We start from the raw sequence: 21,757 nt of genomic DNA on the forward strand, positions 1-21,757 counted from the left end.
ACTGGCCAGGGCCTGCAGGATTGCCACTGCTACCACTGCCATCTTGGGGCATGGCCACCTTAGTCTGGGGACACAGGCCATGGTCTGGAGATATATTGGGGTACTTGCAAGTCTGATTGCACCTAAGGTCTTCCTGTTGGGAGTGCTAGTGGCTGCCATCTGGCTGCCTTTTTGCAGGGTCCCTCCTTTGTGTGAGCACATCCCTGGTGGACTCTCTGCAAGTTGAAAAGGCATTAAGATCTTGGAACTGTAGCAAGGCAGGACTTGGGGAAGCTGAAACCCAGGTCCATCAGATTGCAGCTGAGTTTGTGTGGGCCAGTCTGGGTCTGGCAACCCTGTACAAAGCCAGAGACTAGGAACAGTTCCCTGGTTGAAGAATCTATAGAAAACTGGATTCATTCCAGCTCAGTGAGTCCTGAAGAGTACAGGGACATAAGGGGCCAGCTACGAGGGGTGGGATGACTGGAAGAAGGTGTGACGGCATCTTGCTATTGGCTCACTCACCCAACCAATCCAGCACCCACTGAACTGGAGCTAACATGAAACTTCAGAGAACCTGGCCTATTGATGGAAAATGGAAGCTGAGAACATTTTTGAAAGTCAATGGAAGCAATCATTCAATTTTTCCATTGAGAGCTCCCCTATTTTTTCCCACCCTCTCTCACATCTTTACCATTTTTGAATCCAAATATTTTTCATGCATCAATTTATTGAGGAATGGGATATCTGAATAGCATATTACAGTTTTGCTGTGCATTCTTATATTTTTACTTTTTTTAAAAAAATCAGTATATATTTTTTCTCTCACCTGTCTACCTTGATTTTCTTTTTCACTTCTCTCATACTAACAGCCAACCTCTATTAATTCCTCCTTCACTCTTACTATAAATTTTTACCTCTATCTTCTCTCCTTCTCCCTCATAAACATCATATCTTATGCTACTTCTGTTCCCTCATTGTCTATCATTTGAAATGGTAAACCCATTTAGCAAACTTACTATTTATATTGGACAATAATTGAGCACTTCATTTCTATTTATTGTGACAACACTGTAAATACCTTAATAGGAACCATTTGGTTTAAGGAGGTATATTGTTTGCATTGGGTGCTGTTAATATTGGTCTCTCCCTTAAACTTGAGGTACGGGAAGCCTTCAGGGAAACTATAAGAATACAGGGTAGAAACCATACTGCCTCAGACCCATACCACTAGATGGGAAGACACACAAACAACATGAAAAAACAAGGGAACACAGCATTTCAAACAAACCACGATGTTCCAACAATAGAATCTATAGACAACACAGTAGAAGAAATGTCAGAGGAATGTAGAAAATACATAGTAAGATTGATCTTTGAAATAAAAGATGGTATCAGAAAGAAAATACAGGAAGTGAGAGATCACTTCAATAAAGAGGCAGAGATCATAAAAAGGAATCAAGCAGTAATCCTTGAAATGAAGGAAACAATAAACCAAATTAAAAATTCAATGGAAAATATCACCAACAGACTAGACCACTGGAAGACAGAACCTCAGACAATGAAGATAAAATAAATACTCTTGAAAATAAAGTCGACCACATAGAAGAGTAAGAAACCATGAAGAGAACTTCCAAGAAATATGGAATGACAAGAAAAGACCAAATTTAAGATTTATCAGAATAGATGAAGGCATGGAGATACAAATCAAAGGATTGCACAGTCTTTTCAATGACATAATATCAGAATATTTCCCAAATCTAAAGAATGAAATGGAAAATCAACTATAAGATGCTTACAGGACCCCAAATGTACAAAATTACAGTAGACCCACATCAACACACATTATAATAAGAACATACAGAATACAGATAGAATTCTAAAGACTGTGAGAGAAAAAAAATCAAATTACATATAGTGGGAAACCAATTCTGATCTCAGTGGGTTTCTCAACCCAGACCCTGAATGCCAGGGGTCCTGGAATAACATATATCAAACTCTGAAAGAAAATGAATGCCAACCGAGAATTTTATATCCAGCAAAACTAATAAAAAACCTTCCATGATAAGCAAAATTTAAAAGACTTCACAACTAGAAAGCCTGCACTACAGAACATTCTCAGCAAAGTATTCCTTAAGGAGGAAATGAAAAAAGAAACAAAAAACAAACAAACAAACAAACAAAAACAATGAAAACCAGCACTAAACACTAAAGAAAAAGTCAATCAAAGAAGAAACTAAGTCAAGTCGAAAACCAAAAATAAGCCAAAATGACCAGGAATACAAATCATATCTTAATTAAAAACCTGAATGTTAATGACCTACACTCATCAATCAAAAGACCTAGACTGGCAGATTGGATTTGAAAAAAAGACCCAACAAAATGCTGTCTTCAAGAGACTCAACTCCTAGGAAAAGATATCCACAGACTGAAGGTGAAATGTTGTGGAAAAAAACATATCACTCACAGGGACTGTGTACACAATCAGGGGTCTCCATCCTCATATCAGAAAAAGTGAACTTCAAACAAAAGTTAGTCTGAAGGGATAAAGAAGGATATTTCACACTGCTTAAGGGAATCATACATCAACAAGACATAACAAGTGTAAATATATATGTACCAAGCAATGGAGCATCTATGTACATCAAACAGACCCTTCTCAATTTCAAGAATTGAATAGATCACAACACAATAATACTAGGTGACTTTAACACAACTTTCTCACCACTGGATAGGTTTTCCAAACAAAAACTAAACAAAGAAACCATAGACCGAATAATATAATCAATGATTTAGACTTAATGGACATATATGGAGTATTTCATCCTTCATCAAGCAAATACACTTTCTTCTCAGCAGGACATGAATCCTTCTCTAAAATAGACCATATGTTATGCCACAAAGCACTCAGCAAATACAAAAAAACAAAAAAAAAATAGAAATACTACCCTGCATTCTATCAGATCATAATGGAATGAAACTAGAAATCAATGATAAAATTAAAAATAGAAGTTATTCCAACACTTGGAGACTAAATAGCATGCTATTGAATGACTAATGGATAAAAGAAGAAATCAGGGAGGAAATTAAAAAGTACTCAGAAGTAATTGAGAACACTGATGCAACATATCAAAATCTCTGGGACACCATGAAGGTAATGCTAAGAGGAAAGTTCATTGCATTGAGCTCATACATTAAAAGAATAAAAAGTCAACAAATAAGTGACCTAACATTACATCTCAAAGCCCTAGAAAAAGAATAAATCAACACCAAAAGCAGCAGAAGACAGGAAATAATTAAAATCAGAACTGAAATCAATGAAATTGAAATAAAAGAATTGAAAAAATGGACAAAACAAAAAGTTGGTTCTTTTGGGAAAAAAAGAAAAGTGATAAGTCCTTAGCCACACTAACAAAGAGAAAGAGAGAGAAAATTACTAAAATTTGTGGTGAAAAAGAAATATCACAATGGACACTACTAAAATACAGAAGATAATTAGAAACTATTTTTAAAATCTATGCTCAAATAAAATAGAAAATCTCAAAGACATTTACAAACTTCTAGAGACATATGCTGTACCAAACTGAAGCAGGACATAAACAATTTAAACAGATCAGTTTCAAGCAATGAAATAGAAGACACCTTCAAAAGCCTACAAATCAAAAAACCCAGACCAGACAGATTCTCAAGTGATTTCTAAAAGACCTTCAAAGAAGAATTAACAATACTCCTCAAATTATTCCATGAAATAGAAAAGGAGGGAACTCTTCCAAATTCATTCTATGAGGCTAGTATCACCCAGATACCAAAACCAGACAAAGACACATCAAGAGAAGACCAATATCCCCAAGAAACATAGACACAAAAATTCTCAATGAAATTTTGGCAAATAGCATACAAAAAAATATTAAAAGATTGTGAATCACAATCAAGTGGGGTTCATTCCAGTGATGCAAGTTGGGTTCAATATACAGAAATCAATAAATAGAACACATTACATCAATAGACTTAATGACAAGAATAATATGATCATCTCAATAGATGCAGAAAAAACATTTGATAAAATATAGTATCTTTCCATGTTCAAAACACTAGAAAAAACTAAGGATGGAAGGAATCTACCTCAACATTGTAAAAGCCACATATGCTAAACCCAAGGTCAACATCATTCTAAATAGAGAAAAGCATTCCCTCTAAAAACTGGAACAAAATGGGATGCCTTCTTTCACCACTTCTATTCAACATAGCCCTTGACACTCTATCCAGAGCAATCAGACAGATAAAAAAAATTAAAGGGATATGAATAGGAAAAGAAGAACTCAAACTATCACTATTTACTGATGATATAATTCTATATTTAGAAGATCCAAAAACTTCCATCAACTTCTGGAACTCATAAATTAATTCAGCAAAGTATAGGATATATACTCAACATCCATAAATCGAATGCATTTCTGTGCATAAGCAATGAATCCACTACAAGAGAAATTAGGAAAACTATCCCATTCACAATAGCCTCGAAAAAAAAAAAAAAAAAAAAAAGACCTCTACAATGAAAACTACAGAACACTGAAGAAAAAAATTAAAGAAAACCTTAGAAGATGGAAAGATCTTCCTTATTCTTGGATAGGCAGAATTAATATTGTCAAAATGGCCATACTACAAAAGTAATATACAGATTCAATGCAATTCTTATTAAAATTCCAATAACATTCTTCATAGAACTAGAAAAATCAATCATGAAATTCATTTGGAAAAATAAGAGTCCCAGAATAGCCAAAGCAATCCTTAGCAGGAAGAGTGAAGCAGGAGGCATCATAAGACCAGACCTTAAACTATACATAAAGCAATAGCAACAAAAATGGCATGGTATTGGCACCAAAAGAGACATGAAGATCCATGGTACAAAATAGAAGACACAGAGACAAACCCGCATAAATACAGTTATCTCATACCAGACAAAGGTGCCAAAAACATACATTGGAGAAAAGATAGCCTATTCAACAAATGGTGCTAGAAAAATCCATATATAACAAAATGAAATTATACCCCTATGTCTCAGCCTGCACAAAACTCAACGCAAAGTGGATCAAAGACTTAGGCACTAGACCAGACACCCTGCTCCTAATAGAAGAAAACGTTGGCCCAAATCTTCATCATGTCAGCTTCATCATGTCATCTTGTTTTTTAACAAGACTCCTAAAGCACAAGAAGTAAAATTAAGAATCAATAAATGGGATGGATTCAAACTAAAAAGCTTCTCCTCAGCAAAGGAAATAATCAATAACATGAAGAGAGAACCTACAGAATGGGAAAAAAATCTTACCACATGCATCTCAGAGCAGTAATCTCCAGGATATATTAAAAACTCAAAAAAACTTAACACTAATAAAACAAATAACCCAATCAAGAAATGGGCTAAGGAACTGAACAGACACTTCACAGAAGAAGAAACACAATCAATCAACAAACATATGAAAAAATGTTCATCATCTCTTGCAATTAGAGAAATGCAAATCAAAACTACTCTATGATTTCATCTCAGTCCAGTCAGAATGGCAATTAACAAGAATACAAGCAACAATAAGTTTTAGCGAAGATGTGGGGGAAAAGGTACACCCACACATTGTTGGTAGGACTGCAGATTGATGCAACCACTTTGGAAAGCAGTATGGAGATTTCTCAGAAAACTTGGAATGGACCCACCATTTGACCCAGTTATCCCACTCCTCGGTTTATACCCAAAGGACTTAAAATCAACATACTACAGTGACACAGTCACATCAATATTTATAGCAGTTCAATTCACAATAGCTAAACTATGGAACCATCTAGGTGCCCTTCAACAGATGAATGGATTAAGAAAATGTGGTATATATACACAATGAAATATTACTCACCCTTATAGAAGAATGATATTATGGCATTTGCCAGTAAATGGATGAAACTAGAGAATATCGTGCTAAGTGAAATAAGCCAATCCTAAAAAACCGAAGGCCGCGTGTTTTCTCTGATAAGTGGATGCTGATCCATAGGGCAGTGGGTTGGGAAGACGAAGGAACTTTGGGTTGTGCAGAGGGGCGTGAGGGGAGGGATGGGGCGGTGGGGATGGGAAGGACAGTAGAATGAGACAGACATTATTACCTACATACATGTATGATTACACTACTGATGGATGTGACTCGGCACCATGCATAGCCAGAGGAATGAGAAGTTGTGCTCCATTTGTGTACAATGTGTCAAAATGCATTCTACTGTCTGTGTAACTAATTAGAACAAATTAAAAATTTTTTAAAATGCAAAAATTGATTATAAATGAAACAACAAAAGAGAAATTAGAAATCAATAAGATAAAAAATAGAAATTACTCTAACACCTGGAGACTAAATAATTCACTATTAAACAATGAATGGCTAGCAGAAGAAACCCAGGTTGAAATAAAAAAATACTTAGAGGCTAATGAAAATAATGGTACAACATATCAAAATCTCTGGGTCAGTAGGAAGGCATTTCTAAGAGGAAAATTCATATTATTGAGCTCATACATTAACAGAATAGAAAGATACCAAATAAGTAGTCTATCAGTACATCACAAGGCCCTAGAAAAACAAGAACAAATCAACGCCAAAATCAGCAGAATACAGAAAATTATTAAAACCAGAGCTTAAATCAACGAAATTGAAATTTAAAAATGATTTAAAAATCAATGAATCAAAATTGGTTCTTTGAAAAAAAATAAAATTGATAAACCCTTAACCAAGTTAACCAAGAAAAAGAGAGAAAAAAATGCAAATTACTAAAATCTATGATGAAAATGGAAATATCACCACAGATACTACTGAACTATGATAATCAGAAGCTATTTTGAAAACCTATACTCCAATAAGCTAGAAAATCTTGAAGACATCAATAAATTCCTAGAGACATATGACCTACTCAAATTGAACTATGAGGATATAGAAATTTAAACAGATCAGTTTCAAGTAATAAGATTGAAGAAATTATCAAGTGCCAACAAACAAAGAAAAGCCCAGGACCAAATGGATTCTCAGTCGAGTTCTACCAAACCTTTAAAGAAGGACTGATATCAATCCTCTTCAAAGTATTTCTTGAAATAGAAAAGGAGGGAACTCTTCTAAACACATTCTGTGAAGTCAATATCACTCTGATAACAAAACCAGATAAAGACACATTAAGGAAAGAAAACTTCAGATCAATATACCTGATGAACACAGACATAAAAATTCTCAATAAAATACTGGCAAATTACATACAAAAACATTAAAAATATAGTGCACCATGATCAAGTGGGGTTTATTCCAGGGATGCAAGGTTGGTTCACCATATGGAAATTAATAAACGTAATTCATCATATCATTAGACTTAAAGAATCACATAATTATCTCAGTAGATACAGAAAAGGCATTTGACAAAACACAACATCCATTCATGATTAAAACACTAGAAAAAATAGGACTACAAGGATCATACCCCAACATTGTAAAAGCTATATACGACAAGCACAAGGTCAACATTATTCTAAATGGAGAGAAACTAAAAGCATTCTCTCTAAAAACAGTTCTATTCAATGTAGTCCTCAAATCTCTAGCCAGAGCAATTGAGCAAAAGAATGAAATAAAAGGGATAAAAATAGGAAAAGAAGAGCTAAAACTAGCTCTGTTTGCCAATGACATGATTCTATAGTTAGAAGACTCAAAAAAAAAAAAAAAAAAAAAAAAAAAAAAAACCACCAGAAAACTTCTAGTACTCATAAATGAATTCAGCAAAATAGCAGGATACAAAATAAACACTTATAAATCAATTGCATTCCTCTACTCCAATGACGGATCCACTGAAAAAGAAATTAGGAAAACCATCTCATTCATAATAGCATCAAAAAAATAAAATACAGAGGAATCAGTGTAACAAAAGAGGTGAAAGACCTCTACGACAAAAATTACAAAACACTAAAGAAAAGAATTGAGGAAAATCTTAGAAGATGGAAAGACCTCCCACATTCTTGGATAGGGAGAATCAATGATGTCAAAATACCATACTACCAAAAATGCTATAGAGATTCAGTGCAATTTCCATCAAAATTCCAATGATGTTATTCATGGAAATAGAAAAAGTCATTATGCAATTTATTTGGAAAAACAAGAGGCCCAGAATAGCTGAAGCAATCCTTAGGAAGAAAAGTGAAGCAGGCGGCATCACAATACCAGACCTAAAATTATACTATAAAGCTGTAGTAACAAAACCAGCATGATATTGGCACCAACACAGACATGTGGACCAATGGGACAGAATAGTAAGCACAGAAATAAACCCACATAAATATAGTTACCTTATACTAGACGAAGGTATCAATATAACATATATGTTGGAGAAAATACAGCCTCTTCAACAAATGGTACTGGGAACACTGGAGAGCTATATGTAGTAGAGTGAAATTTAACCCCTATTTCTCACCCTGCACAAAACTCAGTTCAAAGTGGATCAAGGACCTAAGTATGAAACCAGAAACTCTGTACATACCAGAAGAAAAAGGTAGGCCCAACACTCTGACATATTAATACAGGAACTGACTTCCTTAATACGACCCCTAAAGTGCAAGAATAAAAATCAATAATCAATAAGTGGCCTCAAACTAAAAAGCTTCTTCATAGCAAAGATATCAATATAACACGAAGAGAGAGATCATGAAGAGAGAGCCTTCAGAATGGGAGAAAATATTTGCCACCTGTACCTTAGACAAAGCATTCATTTCCAGGATATATGAAGAACTCAAAAAACTAACATGATGATGATGATGATAATGATGATAATAATAATAACAACAACCAAATCAATAAATAGGCAAAGGAACTGAATAGACATTTCACAGAAGAAGAAATATGAATGGTCAACAAATATATTTTTAAAAAGTTCAAGGACTGGGGCTGTAGCTCAGTAGCACAGCGCTTGCCTAGTATATGTGAGACACGGAATTTGATCCTCAGCACCACATAAAAAAAAAATAACTAAAATAAAGGTATTGTGTCCATCTACAATTAAAAACATTTAAAAAAAAAGTTTAGCATCTCTAGCAATTTGAGAAATGCAAATTAAAACTACACAGTGAAATTCCATCTCACTCCAGTCAGAATAGTAATTATCAAGAATATAAGTAACAATAAATGTTGGTAAGAATGTGGGGGGGAAGCTACATTCAGAAGCTGCTGGTGGGACTGCAAATTGGTGCAACCACGCTGGAAATCAGTGTGGGGAGTCCTCAAAGACTAGAAATAGAACCACCATTTGATCCAGTTATCCTACTCCTCAGTACATACCCAAAGGACTTAAAATCACATACTACAGTGATGCAACCACATCAATGTTTATAGCAGCTCAATTCACAATAGCTAAGCTATGGAACCAACCTAAGTGTCCTTCAATAGATGAATAAATAAAGAAATGTGATATATAAATATATATTATTTATGGCTGAGTAATACTTCATTATATATTACTCAGTCATAAAAGAAGAATGACTTTATGACATTTACGGACAAACAGATGGGTTTGGAGACTATCGTGCTAAACAAAAGTCAAATGTTTTCTCTGATAGGTGGGAGCTTACCCACAGTAAGGGGGCAGTGAGGGGAAGAATAGAAGTACACTAGCTTAGACAATGGGGAATGGAGGGAAGTGGGGGATAAGCAAAGGAAAGACAGTGGAACGAATCTGACATAGTTTTCCTGTTACATATATGAAAACAACACAGTGAATCCTATGACCATGTACATCCATAAGAATAGGACTCTTTTCATAAAAAATTTATTGGTTCTTTTAGTTATATATGACAGCAGAATCCATTTTTATATCATTATACAAACATGGACTATATCTTATTGTAATTAGGACCCCAGTCTCGTGGATGTACAGTGGTGAGATTCACCATGGTGTAGTCATAAATGTACAAAAGAAAGTTATGTCAGATTCATTCCACTGTCTTTCCTTTTCCTATCCTTCCCTCCTGCTGCAGGTTCACCACCTGCCTTCCATTTCCTCTTCCTTTCTTCGGAGGTATCTAGAGCTAAAGCAAATTCTAGCTCACCTCTAATAGCAGTCAGCTGCTAAATTCTTACTGAATATTCATACATTCATACCTAGCAACTAGCAACCACTGAACTGACCTAAGGATCATTTAGAATACTATCTCTTTTTCTTAAGATCAGTATATGGTGGCCCAAAGAGGGAAAGGGGCCTGTCCTGGGCTCTGCAGGAACAGAGTCAGAGCTCAGACCCAGTCTCTGGATTCCCTGTACTTCTCTGGTGCTGGTACTACTGATGACTTCCAAGGAATCTCAGGAGTCTCAAGGGAAAGGGACAGGTGGTGGCAGTAAATGAGCTTCTGTGTCTGGGGAGTGAGACTTGGAGATGGAGTCCTAGTACCAGCTTACACAGTTCATCACAGTGTGGCTTAGCAGATCTACATTACAAAAGGCAGGAGGAGAAATTAGGCAGAAAGAGCCGCATCTGGACTCCAAGTCTGGTGCTCTATTTGCTGCCCTATCAGGCCTTACACAAAATACACTCATTATAACTACATAATCTGTTGTTCAAAAGCACTTTACAAACACATTACTCAAATGAATGTGATTTTGTGCATTTTAATATAAAACTGTTATTTCATAACTAATACCTGAAAATACATCATTATAAATGTATAAGCTAAATAATCTCTCTTTCAAAATCCCTTCAAAATCTCTTTCAAAATCCCAAGTTACTCTTACCTTGGTAATACCAGAATTGGCAGAAGAATCAGCCCCGTAAATTTTAAAGACTTCCTCAATTGGGATACTGTTCTATTAAATAAAAACAGCAATATCAATGTATTATTATGTCTTAGCTTTTATTTTATTATAAAACAAAGCTATATAGCTCATTTGTCTAGTGCTATGTTTGGTATCATAGGCACTAAATAAATAACTTTCTAAATAAATGAATAAGTTGGTCTTCCAGATACCAATTAGTTACCAATTATGTCCCTCATTTTTTGTTTCTTAAATAAATCTACTTGCAATACAGTAGAGAAGCCAAAATCTTTTTTATTATGTCATTAAAAAGGAAACATATACTATTAGTGGATCCTAAATATTTATAAACATTTGTCAAAAAATAACATACATGCACATTAACATGAATGCACATAATAGATATGAAATAGCCATACTTGCAAACTGTTCCTTACCATTAAGATTCCAGCATAAGATGATAGAATCATGGCTTCTCGTTCTCTGTGGTTTGGGTATCTGGGTCGTCCATGAAGTGGCATTTTCCTAAGGGGGAATATGAATAAATAAGACACTAAGTCTGTGGTAATAATCCATAAATAATACGCACTGGCCGTGTGCTACCCACTTATTGATAAAAATCAATGTGATTAACCCTCCATCAGTGAAATACCACTTTGAATTTTTAATCTTCCAAAGTTGGCGATGAATTTGCCTTCTTAATCCATGTGTTCATAGCTATCAAACACTGGCAGACTGGCCACGGTGGTAGATATTTCTGGTTTTCTACCCAGTATCCTTTCGCCTGCTTGTGGCAATTTGCATGGGGTAAACTGCCTGACCCCACTGTAAACCTATGTGCTTCTAGGGAAAAACACCCCTAGACTCCAAGCTAGTCAGAATGTTCCCTGCCCCATCCACCCAGAGCAAATGGGGACAAGAGGCAGGTCCCAGGGACATCAATTGAGTTTTGAATGAAACTCTGCCAAACATAGACTTGTTTACAGATCTTTGATAGAGGCAACTTTCTTCCCTCTTAAGTTTGTTCAAACTGAATTTTCTGATTATTACAACCAAACTGCTACATTCCATTCAGGACCAGATAGTCCAAGACCATGGGACAGAAAAAATAACTGGCCTCTGGAATGGACTATTTGATCCTGACCTTGATAGTTCCCTCTCTTATCATCTGAGTGTCTGTGTGATGCTCCATGTGGAAGCAAACGCTGATAATCCTGGAAAGAAAATTGTTTCATGATTCAAACAGCTTGACTCAGGTACATATCTGCTTAAATTCTCCAGAGATTGTGTTTGACAGTCCTTAGGAAAATATTACAGGCTCCACCCCTGAATTGATCATCTTCAAAATTGAAGCACGGACACAATAAAGCATGGTCATGTTTCTCAGGTGGAATATTTGTGCAAGAAAGTTCTGGGTTTTTTGTTTTGTTTTGTTTTGTTTTTTGTTTTTTTATCCGACAGAAACCAATTGGTAGAAATGCAAAATATGTAAACACACCTCTGACTATTAAGTTGGTAACTATGGGGTTTCTTCAGGTTTCTGGTTGAGGGGGGACAGTTACCCTGAAGTGTATTCAAATCAGAGTGCCTAATGGTAGAAGAGGCCAGATAGGGCAAGAACTTCCTGCACCATTAATTCAAGACATATGTTAAAAAGAAAATCAACAAACGCATTTCAACTTACACTTCTTCCCACTTCAGCCAAGTTAAGTCTTCTGAGTGATCCAGCCATTGCAAAGCAACACTGATGGCCAAGTCATAGTGTGCCTGGAAGAGGGAAGCACAGACAACAAAGGGGAGCGCTGAGGCATTGCCCACAGGACTCCCTGGGCCCAATGATAGTGGCACTGCTAAGCCTGCTCTATTTTGTCATGTTCAAAAGGGGAAGGATCATTAACTAAGTCTCATAACCTAATGCTCAGCTAGAAATACTTCAGGCATTAAATTCATCTCCCACTAGAGCAATTATTTGATTTGTGTGGTCCAGAAAAGAAAGAATAGATTAGTGGAAAGAATATTAACCCAGGAATCAGGGAATCTGAGTTCAAATCTAGGTATTGCCAAAAACTCATAGCATATCCTTGGAGTGAGTGATTGATGCTCTCTAGGCCTCGTTTCCTTAAGTTTTAAAATAGAAAAAGGTAAGGGTGGGGAAAGAGGGCCACAGAGAACTTCTGATTCTGAGTGATGTCAGAAATGTGCTTCCAAGGTGTAGGGAAGGGTCGTGGGAACTTGGAGGGAGGACCCTTGTGTCTACCTGGGCAGGTGGTGCAAACTTGGGAGGCTTGAGAGGACGCATTCTCAAAGTTGGAGCTTGAAGGATGAGGACAGTTCCTACAGATAGAGAGGGACATTCCAGTGGAGGGAACAGCATGAGCAAAGGATCGGAGGACCTGATTAAGTGACACACAGGGCCTCACATACCGCATAAAGCTGAGGGACAAATTTGAATGCTCATTTCTATCATAACCATGACCTTTCCCTGGTAATTTCTAAGAGTTTTTCTGTTTAGTAGGTATACTTGCTATTTATCTCTCCTCTCCATCCCCACAGAAAAGGGAAGGTTGGTTTTGATTTTGTTTATTTTAGATGGATTCTAAAGTTCTAACATTCTCCAAACAATAGAATTATTTCTTCCAGGCACTGAGCTAAACTGAAACGTGAACCTAAATAAATAAAGAGGGAAAATTGGATGGTGCTCAGTTTTGCAACCTAACCCAGGGTCTGATGCCTGGATCAGCAGGATTGGATTTCTTTTATACTCATCAGAAATGCAAATTCTCAGCCTGACCCAGGCCTCCCAAATCAAAACAGCATTGCGATAAGACCTCATTAAAGTTTGAGAAGCACAGTTCTAATCTGTTTAATTTCTCTGCTCAATGTGTGTCCAGAGAGAATCAGACTGAACCCCAAACTTGGCTCCAAGGAGGGTTTGAAAAGACAGGGAGCTTTGCTTTAATCAGAGTTGGAGGAAGAGGGGTAGTGGAAGAGGGAGAGATCCTTTCTTCCCTCTTAGTGCAAAGGTAGCAAATGGGCAGCAGGAAAAGCAGAGGGAATACGAATTTCTCTTGCATTAGTTCTTTCTACTAATTTCTCTTGGATTAAATCTTCCTAATTTCTGTGACATGAACTTTCAGAACCTAACCTGAATCTGGGTTTCAACTTGAATAACACAAAGGATTCCAGGATTATACATTGCTTTGTTTGCCACCCCCACATCATGCAAATGATAATGAGTCTGTTTGAGAACTGCATGGTAGCTAATTTTGTCAAGAAGTTTTTAACATCTTGAATGCAACATTTTACTCGGCACTATTTGCTTTTTCATCCTTTCTCCCCTAATAGGACTTTTATTTTCTCATTCTGTGTTTGCTTTCAGTTTAGTGGGTCAAAATGACCATACAATGTCAGGATGAGGAAAAGGATGTGTGTTTGCGCGCGCACGCCTGGTTCACTGTGTAACCTCAATCCTGCTTCTGCCCCCTTAATACACATAGAACACGAATGTGAGTCACATCAGCATGCCTTTCTTTACCATATCATCTAGAAAGGTGGGTTGCCTTCTTCCTTTTGGGTCAAATTCATTTTCCCGAAGTCTGATGCCAATATAATCTCCCCTTAAAAGCAAGAGAGCAGCGTTGATTGAACCATTGTGGGTGACACGGGACTCAGTCTGCAGAAGGAGGCTTTCTTCCCAAACCCTCCCTCCCAGACTGAGATGCAGCAGCAGTCAATAATGACCTGGTGGCTGACTTAATATTCAGTTTCGGTTTACTCAGTAATCTTGCAGTGGTGCAGGTTTAAGAGGTCTAACCATACTTAACTTCAATCACATTTATCTAAAAATTAAACTCATTGGAACAGAATTTACAAAAAAGCAGAAGTATACCAAATACCCACACACAGAAAAGGTTTCTTGAGAGAGTAGAGTTGAGACCCATTATTTAATATAAAGATTCATTCCTTTGCTGTCCATGCTAAATATAGGCAGAACATCCAAAGCTGGTAGATTCCAGACATATAAAATGTTATAAAGATGTATTCTTCTACACTAGGTCTTTTCTCATTGGAATTCAAATGCCCTTAGGAGGAGTTATGCATAAATTTTTTTTAGTAATTCCATATTAGTGTATTCTTGTCACATTCTTTTCTTTCTTTTTTCTTTCTTTTTTTTTTTTTTGGGTGCTGGGGATCGAACCCAGGGCCTTGAGCTTACAAGGCAAGCACTCTACCAACTGAGCTATCTCCCCAGCCCCTCACATTCTTTTCTAACCATGACTTTCAATAAAAGGAGGTAAACTAAGCACCATGGGAAAAAAAATAGAAATGGGTACTACTCTGGGAAAGTTGGAGAGAGGAATTGGATTCAGGAAATTCTTGAATTTTTGCTATGATATTCCAAGTTACCTTTCAAGTAGCCTAAATCTATTCTTTGAATCTAAAATTATATTTATGTTAGTTTTGAAATTCCAATTATTTGAATGACATATGAAGAGGAGTTGGCATTCTTGATTGTGGCTTGTACATACAAGTAAATGTATGTAAATTCATATATGGCTTGTTCCAGCATTTCTGAAGGACTTAGTAAAAGATAGTTAACTTAGTAGGCAGGGAAAGGACATTTGAGGGGATATGGGACAAGATCTGATGAAAAGTGATTTTTCTTGTTGTGCCTATAATACATATGAAATAGAACATAATGTTTTCCCAGTTTCTTACGTGGTCTCTGATTTTCCACCAATATTTGTTAAGTACCAAGTTAAAAAAAAAAATCTACAGAAGAGGGAAAAAATTTCATGGCAGACTTGAGTTTTCTGTGGTCATTTTTAGAAAACATCAGTTGTCAAGAAAAAGGAAATGAATTATTTGGTTGATAAGGCTGGCAATAAATACTGCAGAGGCTGCAATTTAAATGCTGGGTCCCGGGATGCATTTTCCAGTAATCTTTCCTATGTCTTTTACCAGCAGGGCCAGCCCCTTTCAATGGTGCATACTGTCCCCATAGGCGGATGAGGCTGTTACTCTGCTCTCGGGCTTTAGAATGGGGATGCCTCTGATTTGCATGCTGCCAGCAGAAACATCCTCCCGAGAGATTCAGCATCCTGCTTGCACCACATGTAAGGTCTCTCTGGCAGAAGACAGGCCAGATCATCTTCTGGCTTTCTCCTATAGTGCAGGAATAGAGTCTTCCTAAGCTTTTTACCCACCTGCCAATACCCAGACCTTCTATGACAGCCCATCAAATGCCAAGTGTCATAAAAGTTATTCTCAGTCATACTTACAGTAGCTTTTTCATTTCCTTTTTTACAAGCCTTCTTTCCATGATTAAAGGCTTATCCAGCTGAGCGAGTACCTGCAGCTTACACTGCACCTGATGTCTTTTGGGAAGATCTGCCTCTCAGAGCATAGAAACTACAGCAGCAAATCAGAGAGAATTTGAATTAGGAATGCTGTCTTTCCAAATACCAGTCATGGAGTCCTAGGTTCAGGAATGGATAGCAGAATGTGCTGAGTTTAGATCTCTTGTCCAGGAAGCTTCAGGTCAGAAAGCTGTCTGAAGGCAAGTGCACTGTATCTTGTATTTATCGGACAACTTCTATTCCTTCCAAGATTTTCTTACACTTATCATGTACTTTCCTTACAATAATCCAGCAAGTAAAACTGAAATGGTTATTTTGCCAGAACCATGCAAACCTGGATGGCTTGTGATCTGAATATGTTGGAGGTTTTCTCTGTGAGTTAACATAATGACTTCAGGGTGTTCACCCTGGCGTGGTGGCTCCTAATGGCGTTTTCTTAAACCGTTCATAACCACCTACGGCAAGGAGGTCCTTGAAAGGCCATGTGGTTGTGGTAAAGGTATTTTCAGTTCCCAGCCTGACTGAACCAGAAATTAAAAGTCAGTAGATGGGGTCAAAATGGGTCTGAAGTCACAAAAAGGAGTTTCTACAAACTCATCACTATTGAATGGGGTACCAAGGGAGAGTTATAAATGGGAATCAACTTTGTTTTTAAATAATAATGAAGTTTAGGGCTGGGGATATGACTCAGTTGGTAGAGTGCCTGCCTCGCAAGCACAAGGCCCTGGGTTCAATCCCCAGCACCAAGGGGGAAAAAAAAAATGAAGTTTATCTTGATTCCCAAGTCTTTAAAAAGATTTGAAGTACATTGTGGTGGTGCATTTTATGTGTCAACCTGGTTGGGCCATTCTGCCCAAATATTTGGTCACACATTATTCTAGATGTTTCAGTGACAGTGGTTATTTTTTTTGGGGGGGTGGGGTGAGATTAACATTTAAATTGATGAACTTTGAGAAAAGCATTACCCTTCATAATGTGAGTCGACCTTACCTCCCTCATCAAGTGAAGGCTTGAGAGACTAAAAGACTAAGATTGATAGCCCACCCCCCTCAGCAAGAAGGAATTCTGCTAGCAGGTGGTCTTTCCATGCTAACCACACCTCTTCCCAGGGCTCCAGCAGGCTCATCTCCCCAGCAGATTGTGAACTGACCAGGCCTCCACCATCCTGTGAGCCAATACCTTAAAATAAATCACTCTCTCTTTCTCTCTCTCTCCACACACACACACACACACACATTTGTTCATAGGATATTATTTGTCCTATCTCATTTCCTCCACAGGAAAGGGGCTTAATTAACTTTAAAGCTTAAAAAAGTGAAAGATTTAGCATTTAAATTTCCTTTGAATTTCAGAATTATAAATGATAAAATTTGCATCTCTGGGTTGCTGTTCGAACCCCTCCCTCCGTTGAAGGTGGCATAATATACAAAGTCTTAAGTATTAAAAATATGAGCCTCTCCCACTCCCAAACCCTAGGCTGGAGGTCAGGAGAACCTGTGAGGCCACCAACTAACAGTGTCACCTCGGACAGGTGAATGTACCTCCCTGTTTTTTCAGATGTCTTCCTCTGTAAAACATTGAACGATGGGAAGTTTCCTTCTAACTATAGAATTTAGTGCTTTACATGCATTTAGCAGCCAAACCTGGTTGAGAGAGGGACATTTGCAAAGATTATTCAGTTAGATTTGGATTTTGTCCATCACCCCTCTTTTCTGTTTATGGAATTTCAAGGAAAACAAGACCACCGGCTGGAAACACACACAAAAGAGGAGCTGGAAAGATGTCAGCTTCCCCAGGCTTTAGTTCTCTCCTAGGAACCAAACCCCCAGAAGTCACAGTCCCATATTCTATCGGGCTACCGGCACTGAGGAGTGTATGTACATGCCAGCCCTCCCTCACTGTGCAGCTGTGATCCAGCTCTCCTGCTGGGCTCTGTCTTAACCAATTCCCCTTCAAGAATCTCTCACCAACTGGAGCTGACTGCAGTGCTTTTGTCCTTTGCTTCTGGAGGCATATGTGAGCATTGGCAACACGGCAGCGTGGGCTGGTGCTCACCGACAAATCAGGAAAACAGATGATTTTTCCTGGTTGCTAGGAAACTGTGACTGAATGCAACTTATGGCTTTAAACCACCCCCCCTGCATCCCCTACACCCTGAAAGTGGGGGAGGTGCTCATATATTGGAGATAGGATTGTGATCCTGACTTGAAGTTCAAGTATCTTTTTACCTAAGTAGGCTTATATGTTCCATCTAAATGATTAATCAGAAAAACGAGCTGAATCAGAAGATGCGAGGAGGGTTTTATGGCATCTGGCTGCAGACATAGGAGTCAACTGACCGAGCAAAGATTACTGGGGAGGTCAGTGAAATACTGGTTCTCAATACATACAGGGCCCCCAAAGAAGCACAAAGGGTGAGTCTATTCAGTGACTCCAGACAGAGAGCAGTGACAGTCCTTAGAAGCCATCACTCAGGTCCAGTCTCCCCTCCCCTCTTGCTAAGTAGACCCCCTCTTCCCACAGTGGCCTCCTTATCTTAAACCTTTGCCCCTTGCATAGAGTCTGCAGAGGGCTTCCCATTCCATTAAGAATGAAATCCTAGTTCCTGACTGTGAGCGGTCAGTGTCTCTTCTACATTGCGGGACAGAGGCTGAACTTATTGCTGTGGCTGACCTGGGCTGGGTGTCCGATATCAACGGTGCTTACTCCTCATTTTTACTTCTCTCCATGTAGGAGAGGAAAAATGTCCTTTCCTCCATCTCTAGGTTCGTGGCTGAGAACTCTCTAACAATAGACAGTCTGACCAAAAACAAATTCAAATTTATTCAATCTAAGTTTTACATGACATGGGAGCCTTCAGAAAGAAACAAAGACCTGAAGAAACAAGCTACCTTGTCTACTTTTTTTAATCTTTAGTTTTGATAAAGGGTAGGCTGTCATTGTAAATTAGGAGCCCCAGGGGGGATGAACTCATGATAATAAACTGTGAGAAACTTAAAAGACCTGTTTGTTCAGATGCTTCTCTGTGTCTCTGTGTCTTTGGCTCCTGTCTCCCAGGTGAGGGAAGTTACCTCTCACATGGGTGTCCGAGGGTCTGCTTCAGGGGAAGGTTAGAAAATCCTGCTAGGTCTCATGGCCTGCGTCAGGGGAGAAGAGGGAGGAAAGGTCAGAGTAAGGATCTTATTTCTATTGCTCTCTCAAATGCCAAGGAGCCGATTTCTTCATTTCCTTATGAACGCTCCCATGTCATGTAAAACTTGAATGAAATAAATTTGTATGCCATCCCCTCTTTACCCTTGTTAGAAGGGCTTCAGCCTTGAACCCAGGATTGATGCAGAAAAGACAGTCCCCTTCCTAGAGCCAGCTGGTAGTATTTTTGGTATTTGTATTTGGTAGGGGGCAGGCTTCATGCATAGACAGTAAAAAATAAAATAACCCATGTGGGCATAGTATTATTGCATTAAAAAAAAAAAAAAAAAACAGATATGATTTAGTTAAACTTCTCTGTGAACACAAGATACTAGGCATTCTAGGGTAACAAGGTTAAGGCTATGCTCACTCTCAGATATACGCATGTCTGGGCACACCTGGGCAAGTCAGGGCTGTGGGATTATCAGGATCATGTTTGCATTGTTGGTTCTCAACATTGGCTTTGCTTTAGAATCACCCCAGGAACTTTAAAAACTCCCCAGAACAGTTAGTTAAGAATCTCTGAGAGTAAAACAGAACCATCCTTATTCCTTAAGAAATTTCTCCAGGGGCTCTAGTATGAAAATAAGGTTGATAACCAGGGATGGTCAGAGAAACACCCTAAGTGATGCTCCATTATTGCAGTTGCTCTAATCTTTAGCTTGGGAGAAAGTTTTCTTCACTGATTAAAATAGACATGAGAAAAAGATGGCCCACTCTTTTTCTCTGGTCGTTATCATACTAGATATGGTACCCAGCAATTGATAGTCAACTAATTGCCAGCCTGAGGATAAAACTACTATGTGGATGAGGGGGGAGTCAGAGAACTTCCAGGTATGTGTTTTTATGTTTAAGCTTCTTTTGTTTTAAAAAGAAATTTATTTTTAAAGCCAGTTCTAGTTAGAGATTACAGTAATTTTAGCCAAAGTTGTCCTAAGTGACATATTCTTCCAAATTCAATCTTGAAATTCATGGCAGGGTCCTCAGTAGAAGGACACAAAAAAAATAAAATAGTGAATAAAAACAAAGTGTTTTTTATTTTTCCCTTGTGATTGTAAAATCAAAACTTTTGAGATAGAGGGATCTCTGACACAGTTTATTGAGTCTTTACAGATGCTAGTGAGGAAAGGGTCAGGTCCTAGAACAAGTGCCTGCAAATTCCAGCAGCAAAGCTGAGTAATAGTTGGAAAATGTCCACCAGACCTGTAAGTCAAGAACATTTTTATAATGAAAATCTGGGGAAGGGAGGCAGAAATTTTTGCACTGAACCTGCATTGACTATAGATAAAAGGGGCAGGAACACTAGCAGACAAAGCGTGGGAATAGAAGGACAGTCATGGGGAAGGACTTGTTGCTTTTGGGTTGGTCACAGCTGAAGCTGGCTGCCCCAGTACCTTGTGGCTCAGCTGCCTGCAGTTTTTAAAATCAGGGTTTGAAACACTCACCCAGGAATGTGGTGTTGTTTTGTTGTGGTTGCTGTTGTTGGTTGGGCCTGAAGCTGTTAACTGATTTATTTTCCTTATCTTTTCTCCCATCAGTATTCTTTTTTTAAAATATATATTCTGGATGTTGGTAGACCTTTATTTTACTCATTTATTTATATGTGGTGCTGAGAATCAAACCCAGTGCCTCACACATGCTAGGCATGCGCTCTACCACTGAGCCACAGGTCCAGCCCCACCCTTCGATATTCTTGAGGGACAAATTGGGAGCAACAATGGCACCACAGCTTCTGTCATGTTGGGAGACAATGTCACCAGCTATGTCAGTACAAGAAGAAGGCCCTCTTAACTTCCAACAGCAACGTCTTGGACTCAGCATCACCAGCAGGGGGGTGCAGACCAGGAGAGGTGCCCATGAGAGCTACAGGGGTGCTCTCTTTGGTGGGAATAAGCTGTCCTCTTCCCTTGGGACAGAGTCACTATTTTAGGTTCAGACAGCAACAAGAGACATCATTTTAGGACACATGGTTGCAGGTAGCAGAAACCCCACCTGAGCTAACTTACATACAAAGAGAGTATATGGAAAGGAGACTGAGAAATCTCAGGGACATAGCTGGCTAGTTGTGAGGACTGAAGCTGGGTGTGTAGTACTGGGGCGGATCCGGAAGTCCTTGCTCCTTTTTGCTCTTCTCTGGGAGTCTGTTTCACTCCTCCTGCTCTTGGTCTCTGTGTTGGAGTTCTTCTTTTTCCCAGCTTCCAAGCCAGAAAACGTCTGCTTGACAGCTCCCAGGTTTGCATGCTCCACCCAGATACACGGACACGCTGCTCCCTCTTTGTCACTCTTTGACTCTGTTCCAGTTCTGAAAGTTCTCCAGAAGATACCGTGCAGATTGCTTTGGACCTGCTGCTGGCCCCATCAGTTTCTGGAGAACAGGGTGTTCCTTTGGGAATACTGAAGCCCATTGCAGCCAAATAGAGAAAAACAGGA

The 21,757-nt window shown here is 38.3% G+C and overlaps 1 protein-coding gene across 7 annotated transcripts in view; it reads right to left on the reverse strand.

Annotated features, from left to right (window-relative positions):
- LOC124980538 (gamma-crystallin A) overlaps positions 1 to 16,167 on the reverse strand; it is a 51,710-nt gene extending 35,543 nt beyond the window's left edge. For 3 of the 7 annotated variants that reach the window (XR_007107826.1, XM_047546207.1, XM_047546206.1), the window contains exons 1-5: positions 16,061 to 16,143; positions 14,314 to 14,395; positions 12,463 to 12,545; positions 11,216 to 11,303; positions 10,758 to 10,829 (exon numbers count right to left, since the gene is read on the reverse strand). Coding sequence is in view for 6 of the 7 variants with exons in the window: in XM_047546207.1 (XP_047402163.1) it covers positions 10,758 to 10,829; positions 11,216 to 11,303; positions 12,463 to 12,545; positions 14,314 to 14,395; positions 16,061 to 16,101 (366 nt within the window). In the remaining variant the exon portion in view is untranslated. Of the gene's footprint in view, positions 1 to 10,757; positions 10,830 to 11,215; positions 11,304 to 12,462; positions 12,546 to 13,035; positions 13,113 to 14,313; positions 14,396 to 16,060 lie in introns of those variants that run through there. The other 4 variants (XM_047546201.1, XM_047546203.1, XM_047546202.1 and 1 more) reach the window with 4 other exon arrangements.
- Positions 16,168 to 21,757: the final 5,590 nt, after the last annotated feature.

This window comes from Sciurus carolinensis, chromosome 3 (genome assembly GCF_902686445.1).
Source record: "Sciurus carolinensis chromosome 3, mSciCar1.2, whole genome shotgun sequence".
Lineage (NCBI taxonomy): Eukaryota > Metazoa > Chordata > Mammalia > Rodentia > Sciuridae > Sciurus > Sciurus carolinensis.